At 42.2% G+C, this 14,529-nt stretch overlaps 1 protein-coding gene across 2 annotated transcripts in view; it reads left to right on the plus strand.

Moving 5' to 3' along the window:
* The window catches only part of LOC119723938, a 79,815-nt gene that overhangs the window by 35,059 nt on the left and 30,227 nt on the right, over nucleotides 1–14,529 (plus strand). For both annotated transcript variants that reach the window (XM_038194851.1, XM_038194852.1), the window contains exons 22-34: nucleotides 304–504; nucleotides 2,032–2,170; nucleotides 3,339–3,518; nucleotides 4,540–4,658; nucleotides 6,073–6,363; nucleotides 7,176–7,341; nucleotides 8,140–8,355; nucleotides 8,986–9,197; nucleotides 9,985–10,090; nucleotides 10,314–10,430; nucleotides 12,576–12,714; nucleotides 13,500–13,680; nucleotides 14,252–14,528. In XM_038194851.1, the coding sequence (XP_038050779.1) occupies nucleotides 304–504; nucleotides 2,032–2,170; nucleotides 3,339–3,518; nucleotides 4,540–4,658; nucleotides 6,073–6,363; nucleotides 7,176–7,341; nucleotides 8,140–8,355; nucleotides 8,986–9,197; nucleotides 9,985–10,090; nucleotides 10,314–10,430; nucleotides 12,576–12,714; nucleotides 13,500–13,680; nucleotides 14,252–14,528 (2,344 nt within the window). The remainder of the gene's footprint in view (nucleotides 1–303; nucleotides 505–2,031; nucleotides 2,171–3,338; nucleotides 3,519–4,539; nucleotides 4,659–6,072; nucleotides 6,364–7,175; nucleotides 7,342–8,139; nucleotides 8,356–8,985; nucleotides 9,198–9,984; nucleotides 10,091–10,313; nucleotides 10,431–12,575; nucleotides 12,715–13,499; nucleotides 13,681–14,251; nucleotide 14,529) is intronic.

Genomic DNA, 14,529 nt, shown 5'->3' on the forward strand with positions numbered 1-14,529 from the left:
GTCGGGTCGGTTTCAGTTTAGGGTTTGTCTAAAATGGCTTACCGACCTGACCCGACCTGAAAATCCCAAACGCAAAACAGAAATCGACCCGTCCCGAACCGAAGTCGGTTTCGGGTCGGGTCGGTTTCGGTTTAGGGTCGGGTCGGTTTAGGGTCGGGTCGGTTTCGGTTTCGGGTCGGGTTTGCACAACATTAGTCCTTAACAAGTCAAGTCGCAAATAAGTAGAAACAATAACGATGGCATCATTGTCTTGTATCTTTGTATTCAAACAGATCAATAGTTGCCTACTTTCTGTCACAACAGGTAGCCAAGGACATTGATGTACAGACGAACACCACAAGCATCTCAGCTCGTTGGTTTGGCTTTGAGCATCCTCATCTTGATATCAACTATGAGATTGCCGTCGGATCAGGAGGAGGTGCTACTGATGTCAGCGGTGGTTTCGTCGATGTTGGCAACGTAACCTTCTATCGACTGGATGGACTGGATCTCACACCACTCATGGTAAGTTGTAGTCTGAGTATCACCCGTTGTCCAGTCTCCTGTCTAACATCTGATATATCTAAACATGCAGATTTATGTGATCCTCGCCGCAGCCAATCGGAGTCGACTTCACTAAATCGTGACCTCATTTCATTCCCAAATCAGCACTAAATGTTTGATTGGTCAATTTGAATGCAGTGTTTTGCAATACAACAACGGCCGGGCATAGATCTACAAAACAAAGACAAGCCTGGGGCTTATCGTGTAACATAATACAGAGCGCGTGACCACAGCCTTTGTTGCTGTGTCTATGTTTTTCTTATCCATGTCCATGACGGGACAACGGGTGAATGACCGAAGACCCAATATAGAAAGCGCCCACTGATTGGTCAAAATCTAGAGGTCAAGAGGCGGTTGTCTTGCCTAATTAATCAGCGAATCTGTGCACATATAATAGACCATATGGCAGACATGGTCTGTTACATAGACTAGGTAAATTGCAGCACGAAGAAAACTTGGAACGCACATGCTTGTTTGCTTCTTCAAACCACAACACATTCCAATTGACTGATGATTGTGCTCTCCTGATGTACTCCAAACAGGAGCACGTTTTGGCGGCCCTTGAATTCGAACATGTTTCTGACGTCACAGCCGTGAATTAAAACATGTTTCCTGTGCACCGCGAAAACGACTGACCGGAAAATTGTTCATGACGTCATGTTACTGCCTACGTGACTGCACACAGCCCAAAAAAAATCACGCAGCGACCAGACATGATTAACAATAACATTCTAAGCAAAAGTGGGAGGTTTTTTTATAGCGTTTCCCTAAAGTTCTAAAAAGAGTAGGCCTGATATTCTGTATCAACTTTCCGTACCAATTGAAGGTAAAAACCCACTATTTAAACCCAATTTATGGTAAAAAGTAACGTCGTCTGCTAAGCTTGTTTACCTTTCCGCCATCTTGAAATATAAGTGAACCGACCAGAAACCTCGGTTCAACTTTGGTCAAAACAATGACGTCATTTCAGTGTAACCGAAGCGCCAAAATGGCCGCGAACCAGAAACATGTTTACGGTCACAGCGCCAAAACGTGCCCCAGGTTCCATAAGAGCAGTCCATTCTGAGATTGTATGCATGTATATACTTAATTGAGCCACAAATCCTTCCCAAAACCTTTCCCCAATGCAAAGAGAGGGGCGTGCATTCCTTGAAGACACAATCCCATATTTCCAACGTGACAGAAGACAGCGTCGTTGTATACTGGAATGTTTTTTGAAAGGGGGCAAACTTTCTTGACATACTCTCCTCATTTTCTGCGGACAATAATGTGATGTCTTCCTCTTTAATAAAGAATTGTCAAACCAATTGATGTTTGTCTCATATATATCCTTGAGTTGTCAACTCAAAATTGTCCTCGTAGGTCCAGAAGCCCCCCCCCCTCCCTATTTGCAAAGGCCCTCCGCTAAAAATAGGGTAGGTCTTCATTAATCTTTTCTCCAATTCATGTAATTCAATTCTACTTTTTTGCATTTTGCTTTCTCAACAGACATATTTTGTGACCGTCCGAGCCAACTCAGAAGCTGGTAGTGTCACCGTTACCTCAGACGGTGTCAGAGTTATTCAAGAGGGTCAGGTACTGGAGGGAGCTGTGATCAAAGACGGACTGGAATGCGATCAAGATGGAAGTAAGACCTTCACATTGTTCTTGTTTCTTATCTACTTCATTCTTTTCTAAAATGAGAATTTTTCTCTTTATCTAACAACTGGTTGATATTTAAGCTTGATTGTTGGTCCCTCTTGATCCGTCTATCTCCGCTGTACTGTCTTCACAGTTTCTTGCCTCCTTGCAGTGTCTGTGCCATCAGGATTCTCCCATCACTCATCTGCTGCTCATCAACCCTGTCAGGGCGACATCACCTACCAATCCTCTACCTCAGACATCTCAGCTCGTTAGACCATCCCTCTAGATCTCTCCAAACTATCTCTTTATTAACAGTTTCTTGCCACCTCCTTGCAGTGACTGTGCCATCAGGATTCTCCCATCACTCATCTGCTGCTCATCAACCCTGTCAGGGTGACATCACTCACCAATCCTCTACCTTAGATGTCTCAGCTCCTTGGACCATCTCTCTAGATCCCTCCCTACTCTCTCTTCAATCACAGTTTCTTTCGTCCTCCTTGCAGTGTCTCTGCCATCAGGATTATCCCATCACTCATTTGCTGTTCAACAACCTTGTCAGGATGACATCACCTACCTTAGATGTCTCAGCTCCTTGGACCATCTCTCTAGATCCCTCCCTACTCTCTCTTCAATCACAGTTTCTTGCGTCCTCCTTGCAGTGTCTGCACCATCAGGATTCTCCCATCACTCATATGTTGCTCATCAACCCTGTCAGGATAACATTACCTACAAATCCTCCATCTTCAATATCTCAGCTCTTTGGACCATCTCTCTAGGTCCCTCCCTACTTATTCACACTTTCTTGCCTCCTTCTTGCAGTGTCTGTGCCATCAGGATTCTGTCACCACTCATCTGTTGCTCATCAACCCTGTCAGGATGACATCACCTACAAATCCTCTATCTTCAATGTCTCATCTCCTTGGACCTTCTCTCTAGATCTCTCCCTACTCTCTCTTTATTCACAGTTTCTTGCCTCCTCCTTGCAGTGTCTGTGCCATCAGGATTATTCCATCACGCACCTGCTGCTCAACAACCTTGTCAGGATGACATCACCTACTAATCCTCTACCTCCCTACCAATCCTCTACCTCAGACATCTCAGCTTGTTGGACCATCCCTCTAGATCTCTCTCTACTTTCTCTTCATGAACAGTTTCTTGCTTCCTCTTTGCAGTGTCTGTGCCATCAGGATTATCCCATCACTCATCTGTTGCTGAACAACCCTGTCAGGATGACATCACCTACCAGTCCTCTACCTCAGACATCTCAGCTCGTTGGACCATCCCTGAGATGCTGCAGCCTTTTGTCACGAGCGTTCTTTGGGCAGTTGAACAGGAGATCGAAGTCAATTTGGGTAAACTCACAAAAACTCATTGTACATTTTAGTTTATGTTTATATGGCATCAGTCTACATTTTCATCATCTTAAAAAAAACCCACTGTCAAAAGTGTCTTTTCACCTTGGTTTTTTTTTTGTAAACATCAGTTGGTTTTCTAAACGTTATTTTTAGCTGCGGAAAGCAGCTCAAGAAATCGTCATGTCTCTGCGTTGGTTGGTTAGTAACAAACATTGGAATGCGCACCTGTTCATTATAACTCACCTTAGCCAACTCCTGCTTGAGGCCCTGTGTCAGTTTTATGGCCCTCGAGGGAGGGCAGACAGACTTGCATTATCGAGGTCAAGTTTGCATTATGACGTTCAACAAATGGGAAATCCTTTAGGGACCGTGACCATTCAGCCCTGGTATGAAAAGGGCCCCCTGGTACCTCGTCCGGTCCAGAGCCAGTCCGGTCTTCAGCCCAGTCTTGTCCGGTATATGGTCCTGTCTGACCAGAAGTTTTGAAGTCAGTCAGGCGCATCAATTTATTGCCCTTCAGAGAACGTCCAGAGCAGAACAATAGCAGATTTACCGGATTAAAGATAAAATCCTTCCAAACGCCTTTTTAATTTACGGTCCCATTGTGCGCGAAACCGCATGGCAGGGGTTTCGATCTGTGCCGACGAAAGTGTTCTATTGTTTCGCGCTGAGAGATGAAAACCACAAGCAGGTTTCTTCTGGGATATATTACATGTGTCAATACTTGCAAACAGTAGACCCCAGGATAGAGGAGTTCCTGATTAGCAACCGGACCAGCTCCTGGGCCGGTAGCTGGGACGGTACGAAAGGACTTCTTGGGAGGGGACGGGCTTACCGGGGGGCCCTTTTCATACCAGGGCTGAATGGTCACGGTCCCTTATTTCAATGCCACAGACGTGTACATGATGCAAAAGCTCCATCTATCTCATACAGACTGGGCAGAAGGTACACATGTACGAACACAAACTCATTGGCCTGCAGCTTCCGAGATCATTTCGAGCTTGTTTTTATTACACAGATGATGAGACCACTACAGTGGAGTGGATTACATTACTTGATGGTCAAGATCTTGGCATGGCATTCCAACATGTTCAGGCTGGTTCAGGGTTGCACAGTGGAGCTCATTACAGATCCAAGGTAGCTGAAACCTCTCCATTTATGGGAAAAAACACCAAATTTTTTTTTTCACTCTTCCTTCCTTCCTCCCTAACAAGTGCTGCCTTCATATGGTTGAAGATAAACGCCAGTGTTGTAGTCGAGTACTTTTTCCGAGTGCCGAGTACTGCCGAGTACTTACGTTACTGAGTACAAGTACTAGTACTTGTATTTCCGAGTACAAGTAGAGGGCTCCGAGTACGAGTACTTTTACTTCCAAGTACGAGTACGAGTACTTTTACTTCCGAGCACGAGTACGAGTACTTGTATTCCGAGTACGAGTTCGCGTTCTTCTATTTCTGGATACGGCAATACGGCAAATTTTTCATTGTGCGTAATTGGCCTAGGCCCAGTCAGACCGATATACAGACCCACTCAGCGCTAGCTGTTAAATGTGTTTCTCCAGACGTTCACAGAGGAAAATCAGGAAACTTTGATTTCTTCGCAAGCCAATCAACCATTTCAAACTAATAGTACCGTTAGAATTAGGCCTTGGTAAGTCAAGCTATACCATTTTTTTTTAGTACTGCTATTCGAGTACAAGTACTTGGATGATCAAGTACAATTAGGACATGTCAAGTACGAGTACTTTGCTGCCCGAGTACGGGTACCGTCATTTTGAATACGGGTACTTTGCCATTTGAGTAAGAGTACGAGTACAAGTGCTCTAAAAATACTACTCGAGTACGAGTACCGAGTGCGAGTACTACAACACTGATAAACGCTCTGCCAGAAACACCGGGGCAAAACCCTTCTCTTAGCGATAAGTGTTACTGGGTTCTTTTACATGCATTACACAACACACGGGACCTACGGCTTTACGTCCTATCCGAAGGACGAAGCAATAATGGTTAAGTGTCTTGCTTAAGGACACAAGTGTGGAGACTGGGACTTGAGTCCGGTGCTCTTATTTCCCTCGGCCATGACACTCACATTACATTCTAACCTAGGGCTGTGCATTACAACTGAGTACCCGACCGCTGATGTCAGGAACCAGTTCCAGATTTATGGAATCTAGAATCAGCAACCAATATTATATATTACTTTGTAACTTCTCAGACAATGGAAAAGAAAGGTTTTGAATGTCATTTATGGAGAATTTTCAGAATGAAAACCAGGCACATGGAAAACAAAACAGATTCAGGTTGATGACTCCTGCAAAAATGCAATTTACACCATAAGCTACATGTATTTAGCTGACGGTACACACTTGTATCTTGCTTTGTTGACGCACCGATGCAGTAGTATTATCGTTTGGACCTTTTTATGAGCAATCTTTACAGCAACTTCCGCGATTCAATTTTTGGGGTTGACTTTCTTTATCGTGTACCCGGATACCCGTTTTTTTTTCTTCTCAGTTTTTCATGTGGTGTCTGTGTATTTTTGTGTGTGTTAGGTTCAGTTTTGCCACGTTAGCGTCTGCTTCCAACCGGTCGTCAGTGATGGATTCTGGGTGTTATCACAGCCGCCCGAGGTCGGACAGGTCACAGTCGGCAACATTGAGACCACGCAAGGCGGGACAGAGATCAGCGTGGTCTTCCAGCCTTTCGCGCAAGATTACGTCCGTCACGACGACCCACAAGAACTGATGGATTTCTACGAGTGGAGCATTGCTGAGGATGGTAGCGATGGAGCACTGCTGAGTCCCTGGATGAGGATCCAGGATTTGGTGCCGACCGAAGATGTGGTGAGTTTATTATTTAGATCGAAGCAAGTAAATTACAACTCAAATGGATGGGGAAACAAAAGAAAGACTAATTTCAAACGTTGATGTTGCAAGAAAAGTCCGTTTTTCAATACGACTTCAGGAGTACCTTTTGAAGAGCTTTGTTTCAGAGAAAAGACATTGTTTTAATCTTAAAAACCCCAGATCTTCTCCCAAAAGAACAGTTTTTGAACTCTGTTAAACTGGTTTGGTGCTTTTAAAGCTATAGTCCATCATTTGCAGCCATCCGAAAAAGTAACTGGCGTATTATTGTTGAAAAACATACTTGGTTGAAAGATAGTGAGGGAACTAAACTCCCTGTGAAATTAATCTTTCTGGCAAGCTATCATTTTGATAGTTTTGGAAAATTTAAATTGGTAGTTTGTTTTGTTATTCGGCGCAGCGCGCGCAAGCATTGGCACGACGCACAGGCGCACGCGGTTGCTATAATTCGTCGGATCAGTGCGCGACATCGCGTATAGCTGCAATTCAAAACAATTCAAACATGATTCAGCAACTTTTGATTTGAAATTGAGATCCTAGAATGCTGTTTTTCTCGAAATATACAGCTGAAGCTGAGCTGAAACTTCATCAGGTTAGTTGTTCAGTATCCTTCATTAGATTTTGAACACTTGTGTTGCTTCAAACGAACAAAATGCACAAATTACAAATGATGGACTATATCTTTAAGCTGTAAGCAGTGTAAGTTCTCACAACACATGCTGATCACAAAACAGTACAGTTTGTCCATCATTCAGGATTTTGAATGGATCAGGAATTCTCTTTCCCACTAGGTTCGCTTCACAGCATCCTACAGTGGTTCCTTAGACCTGGACGTCTGTCTTCGGTTATCAGTGAGGGGCTACAATAAGGCTGGTCTGTCTTCCATCGCTAGTACGGAGATTGTTAATTGTGCTGATGCATCACTGGTCGTCCCTCATACGGTCATTGATGCTGATCGTAAGTACCGGTATATACTATATGACATACAGATCCTTGTTATTTAATTGGTGGAACTCACATCACGTGACATTCATTATTGCTCCCACTCACGCCGGGGCTCAAAAAGTCCCATTCGCCCATGGGGAATGGGATTTACTATTCAACTGTTAGGATCATCCTTGTTCCATGGCACGGTATTTGTGTGCAAATGTATGCTGGTGTGCGCGTTGAGCGTAGCGCGTATTGTTCCCAAGAGCCAGGAGTTAAAGAGTCGGGTTCAAACAATTCGTAAAGGGGTAGTTTGGAAGAGAGAAATACATTTCCGACCAATTTTGTATTGAAATAGAATTCATTTTAACTGTTAATCAAATGACAAGGATCCATTATGTCAGTTATATAAAACAAATATTGAGTGGCTTCAAGTTGTGAAATGGGAGGAATATCATCGCTCTGTAAAATCTGGACTTTTCCATTTCAAAGAAAAGTCCAAATTTTACCTTGCGATATTATTCCTCCCATTCTACTCTGAGCCACTCAGCGTTTTTATACTTTACTCTTGGGTTATCGAGTGGATCTGAAAGATAGGAAGGTTTATTCATTGCTGTCCTTATTTGTCAGTTATTTACAGCACTGATTACTGATTTAATCAGATGCTTGAATTTAACTTTCACAATTCTGAACTATTTATTCTTCAGAAGCCAATAGAGTTAGAATTTTAGAGACATCTAATATTAAACCCTGCTTTTCCAATTTGACACTAAAATTGCTATGAGATCCAATTCTTTGTAACGTACCCTCTTATTTTTTTGGGAACAGATGAAGTCAACATTGAGCAGAATGCCAATTGGCCGGAACCAGACAAGAACTACATCTCATCTACGTCTTCCTTATCAGCAGTCTGGCCCACACTACGCCACAGGGCCTACACCTGGGCCGCCATTTTGGATACCGGATCCTCTGCATTTGGCAACTTGGACGATGGTCTGCAGTATCCCTGCGATCATCCAAGGGCGAAAGCTTGTGGGGAAACAGGTAGGAAGATTGAGCATGAAAGTATGTTACTTGTGAACAGGGGCGGATCTAGAAATGTTTGCGGGGGGGGGGGGGGGGTGGTTCATCAGCAAATCAATGCTGAAATGTAGACAGGTTTTTTTCTCCAGACACTTGGCCTCCATAAAATCAATGGGGGGGGGGGGCTCATCACTATACAGAATACTCTACAATTAACCCCTTTACCCCAGCTGGCTAAGACCGAATATTGTGCAAAGGCGGAAATTATTACCCATATAAATGTCATACTTTTTTGGGGGTGTCAGAGCAGAGGTTTTTTCACATTATTTTTAATATATTTCTATTAAAAAAAGATTTGAGTCCGAGCTGGAGAGGTGCCTAGTGAATTGATTCGCACATTTTAAGAAAAATCCCGGAGAAACTTGGAACGGAAGACTATGAGAAAACATCAAGTTTTGAAGTTGGATGAAAAAAAACCAAGACAAATAGCATGGAAAAAAGCCAATAAATTTAAGAATGAAAACTTAGTGCAGATGCTAACTAAAGTGTCGAATCTAATTTGCACAAAATGTAAGCAAGTTGGTCACCAAAAGGCCTTTTGCACATTCATAGCAGTTGAAACATTTGTCTTATATCTTGTCATGCATACAGATAGAGAGTTTGTCAACGTTCCCAATTTGGTCCTTGCACATGGCATGCGTTATCGCATTTGCATCCACGCTGACGCAGTGACATTGGAGCATGAGTTGTGGAATGAACCTCTGCCTGCTGTGTCCAGCTGTAGTGATGGCGTTGTCATAGATACGACCCCACCGACCCCTGGCTCTGTTTGGATTGGATGGAACCAGCATCAAACCTACCAAGTAAATTTTGTTGGTTTATATTTGTTCATGGCACAATCCGCCAATTACAACTGCCAACCAGTATGTGTTGGCATGATTCAACTCTCTTAGATATCCTTTTACAAAAGCAACTTTTATTAAAGGGTACAGTCCATCATTTGTATTTTGTGCATTACGTTCGTTTGAAGCAACAAAAGTGCTCAAACAGGGTGCTGAACAACTAACCTGATGAAGTTTAAGCTCAGTTAATGCTGTATATTCTAAGAAACAAAATTTTCTAGGATCTTGATTTCAAATCAAAAGTTGCCGAGTCATGTTTTGAATTGCGCCCGAATTCAGCGTCCGGGACACGTTCTCATCCAGCCGATTGCAGCTACGCGATGTCGAGCACTGAACCGACGAATTATAGCAACTGCGCACGTGTGCGTTGTGTCAACAGTTGCGCGCGCTTCACTGAATTAAAAACGAACTAATAACAAAATTTTCCAACGATGCGTCTTTAGACGCATCGTTGGAAAGGCCTTCTTTCATTGTTTTCTTCAAAATGGCAGCTTTCCAGAAAGAATAATTTCACAGGGAGTTTAGTCCCATTATTGTCTTTAAACCAAGTATACTTTTCAACAATAATTATGTCAGTTACTTTTTGGAAAGCTGCAAATGATGGACTGTAGCTTTAACGCTTTGACATCTTTTCTTTTTACGTAAATTTGAATTTTTATGAACAGCGTCGATTTGTTGAATGTTTTAAGCAACTTGAAGTTTTACCATGACTTTAAATCTGCCTGTGTCTTGCGTTGTTTTTTTACAGAGTTCCAGCTCTGAGTTAGTCCTTCACTGGGAGTCCTTCACTGACATTGAGGAGCACGGCATGGCACGTCATCACTCAGGGATCAAGTACTATGAATATGCCATCGGTAGGAGCAAACTTGGCTTTCTTAGTAGAATGATTGTTAACTTGAAAGTTAGAAAACGTGCAATTTTACTGTTATGTTTGCATTTATTTCTAGTAGTTCTATCACCAGTTAGTTTTCTTTTGATCCATTGACATAGAATTCTCCCATGCCCATGTATTTATCCCTAAAAGACGGGTAATTTTTATCACTTTTCATTGATCATTATACATTTATCGTCTTTCAGGTTCGATGCGAGGCGGTAGCGATGTTAAAGAGTTCACTCGTGTTGGAATCACCAACGGCGTTATTGCACACAGCTTGAGATTACAGAATGGACACAAGTATTACGCTACAGTTAGAGGTTAGGAATAGATGATAAATGGGCGTAAATGGGCGTTATTGTACACAGCTTGAGATTACAGAATGGACATCAGTATTACGCTACAGTCAGAGGTTAGGAATAGATGATAAATGGGCGTAAATGGGCGTAAATAAATGGGCGTTATTGTACACAGCTTCAGATTACAGAATGGACATGAGTATTACGCTACAGTCAGAGGTTATGAATAGATGATAAATGGCCGTAAATGGGCGTAAATAAATGGGCGTTATTGTACACAGCTTGAGATTACAGAATGGACATAAGTATTACGCGACACTCAGAGGTTAGGAATAGATGATAAATGGGCGTAAATGGGCGTAAATAAATGGGCGTTATCGTACACAGCTTGAGATTACAGAATGGACACAAGTATTATGCTACAGTCAGAGGTAAGGAATACATGATAAATGGGCATAGCTAAGTGATAGTTATGATTGACTAGGTACTGTTGAGTGGATTGGGGTTTTAGATTTGAAGCTCTATTAATGACACAATTAAAGTTGGTGCTGATCGACAAATTTGTACCAAATATTCTTTCTGTGCATTATTTGTAAGGCTCTATACAGGTTGAGTAAAAAAAAAAACGAAACCCAAATCTCGGGACCATTGTTTTAGTGAAGTTTTGCATGTAGCACTTTTCAAAATGTAAGATATGAAAGCCCAATTCATATTTAGGCTTCTTTTAGTACAAGAATCATTCAAATCGCTCATGTAATTTTCAAGTTATCGAATTTTAAACAAAACCACCGTTTTAAAGTTCTGTCCACGGATCACAAAAAAAGTTAAGTATTCTTTCAGCAAAACGAAAAACAAATCACATAGGGATGTGTGTGAATTGTTTTCGTTTTGGTGAAAGAACGCTCACCTTTTTTATGATCCGTGGACAGAACTTTAAAATGGTGGTTGTGTTTAAAATTCTGTAACTTGAAAAGTACATGAGTGATTTGAATGATTCTTGTATTGATGGAAGCTTATGAATTGGGCTTTCATATCCTAGATTTTGAAAGTGCTACACGCAGAACTTCACTAAAACAATAGTCCTGACATTTGGGTTTCAAGGTTTTTTTGAGTCGCCCTGTTTTCTGTTTCACAGATACCACATTTTTTGCTGTCATGAGGTAATGAATGGAATGATGGGACATATTTTAGTGAAATTCTCCCAGGGAAGGCAGTATCCATGAAATAGTCAAATCATAGTATACAGATAATGAATGTTTATGAGTGCAATGGTAAGAATAATTTTCATGAGGTGACATATGAAATATTCAATTCCACGAGGTGAAGCCGAGTTCAAAGGGACATTAAATCTGTTACACCATCGTCGTCTGATTGATCAGAGCCGCCAATAGTGTGACCATGCAATGGAAGTTCTATTCACCGTGGAATGGAACTTCTATTTTTGCGGTGCGGTCAGGCCGTGTATTGGGACAAATAATTCAATGACATGTGATCAACGACCAACCAATCAGATGATGGGGATTTATTCAGGCATTGTAGAATGATAGCTAGTTTTCGTAGTCGACCCTGATTTGTTAAAGGGAATGTACATCATTTGCTTTTGCTGTAATTTTCAGAAATGGATGGAATTGGGGGGTTGGAAATATATAGCAAATATAGTTACACTGACTTTTTTGAGGTTTTGGGTTCGAAAATACTATAAAACCAAGAAAACAATCATTTTCCTGTAGTCTGGTTCCCTGACTCCATATAAGAAGAAACAGAGCAGTTTACATACATTGGGGAATTGTAAGGTCAGGGAACCAGTCTAGCTGGCTTGTACCCGTTCATAGGTGTGTAATCGATTGCAAACAAGTGCGATGGTCAATTGGGGCCAGTATTTGAAAAAAAGCCAGTGTTTTCCAACGCTGGTCGGCCAAAATACCACTTTTCTTGAAAATGACAGTATTTTAGGTGCCATGATTTTACAGGATGCTTTACACTGTCATTCACTAACAGTCCAGCAAGGTATTTCAAAATGATTTGGTAGTTTTATTTTTTGATGTTTGCAAATGTTGTAATTTCCCTTTAACTTGTTATGGGACAGTAGAGCTTCATGGCTGCCTTATCAAATCTGTTTCAGGTTTCATTCCAAGACTTTCTTGGTCAAATTTTATCCCCCACCAGCAACTGACTTTGTTGGTCTGTCATCACAAGCCGTCTCGGACGTTATTGTCATTGATACGTCACCGCCTGTCATCAGTGCTGATCATACGTTGGACGTCGGAGGCAGCTTCATCCGATCTACAACTTCCATCTCAGCAAGGTACAAACATCAACATCCTAGAGCCCCAGGCACTCATTCACAGTTTGGAGCTACCAATATCCACAGTTTAAAATTTGTGATAAACCGTATTCATCTTTAGTACTATGGTGGTTATCCGTCATCTTCCTTGGGTATTTATGGAGGGGCTACGGAAGTTTTAAACTGTTCATAACTTCCGTTGTGAACCGTCATGAACATTAATCCGTAGTGCAACCGTGGGACATCCATAAGACAACCGTACTAATTCTTAGTGTTACTCGTGGCTATTCGTACATATTCTTGGAGATTCGTAGCTCATTTGTGGTAGAAATCTCAACGAATCTCAACGGATATCAACGGATATGCTAGGATTCTGCTAAGGTTGTACTACGAATATGTTTGTTTTATTCGTAGGCTTAGGAGAACCTTGGTTATCCGTGGCCCAATCGCAGACAACTGTGGCGTTAACTTCATTATTCTTAGTAATACCCAACAATCCGTCTATACTCTTGACAAATCGTGGCGCATTCGTAGAGAAATTTTAGGACAGTGGTGGCTATCTGTCCTAAGGCTGTTTCTCCACGAATCTTGAAGGTTCATCGTGATCGATCCATTCTTGGTAAATTGTGGATATTCGTAGCTCCAACCATGAATATGTGACTGGGGCTTTAGACAACCTCAGATTTTTTTATTACGTTTCCTCTTGTTGACCTGCCACATGAAACAACCCGATTACAAGTAACTCCATGCTTACTTTGGATATAGTGAAGTTATTTCATGCTGTTTTTTTCTGTAATTTCTTTCAGTTGGGAGAATGTATTCTCAGACCAGGAGAGTGGTGTAGCGTATTACGAGTGGGCCGTGGGTTCACATCCAGGCCATGCAGACATCATGCCATTTACTGAAGAGAGTACAGAGATCGGGGTCAGTGACCCTTCACGACCTTTGCTCCTTCAAGAAGGTCACTCGTATTTCATTTCTGTTAAGGTAAGCTGAAGGTTATTTATGTTTTTGTATAGTTTATCACTGCTCGTAGTTAAACACTTTGTGCCGGGATTATTTTGGCCGAAAATTTTCGTTTTTCACAAAAGGCAAAATTTTCCAGCCAACTTCTGATTCGGGAGAGTCATTCAACGAATACTGATTCAGGAGAGTCATTTCAACAGTATTTGTATGACATTTCATGCCGAAACGTCAAATGTTTGAATTCTCTGGGGTGTGCACTGGAGCGTAAATTGTACCACAATCGACTGCGCACAATGGCCAATTCAAGTTTAACACTCCACAGACCTCACAGACTTTGTGTGTGTGTGTGTGTGTATGAAAGGCACGAGGGATTAGCGTGTTTAGATGTCACCCGGAGGCGAGTCGAGGCAATGTTGATGTCTTTTAACCCGTCAGCCGTGCCTGTGTATAAAAACAGCCAGGGCTTGTTATCACGTCATTCGATGCGAACTGGTTAATGAGACAGCAAAACGATCTCTCGATCAACATTGATAAAAAAACCTCCTTTTTCACATCCAGTTACCTCGATTTCTCTTCCTCCCGATACTTTCAGGCCATCAATACTGTTGGTCTAATCACACTGAAGAGTTACGGAGCATTCACAGTCGATGCAAGCCCCCCATTGGCTGGCCACGTCTTAGACGGAAACCCAGCCAACGCCTCGGCCAATCACAGAGACCGAGACTTCCAGGAGGATCGTACAGTGATCAGGGCATTCTGGGAAGGGTTTCATGACCCACACAGCGCCATCGTTGGCTATGCCTGGAGAGCTGGGACGTGTTCAGGGTGTAGCGATGTCATACCTGAGCAACATGTGGGCTTGGATATTTG

Source organism: Patiria miniata, unplaced genomic scaffold, assembly GCF_015706575.1.
Source record: "Patiria miniata isolate m_02_andy unplaced genomic scaffold, ASM1570657v1 HiC_scaffold_17, whole genome shotgun sequence".
In the NCBI taxonomy this organism is placed as follows: Eukaryota; Metazoa; Echinodermata; class Asteroidea; order Valvatida; family Asterinidae; genus Patiria; species Patiria miniata.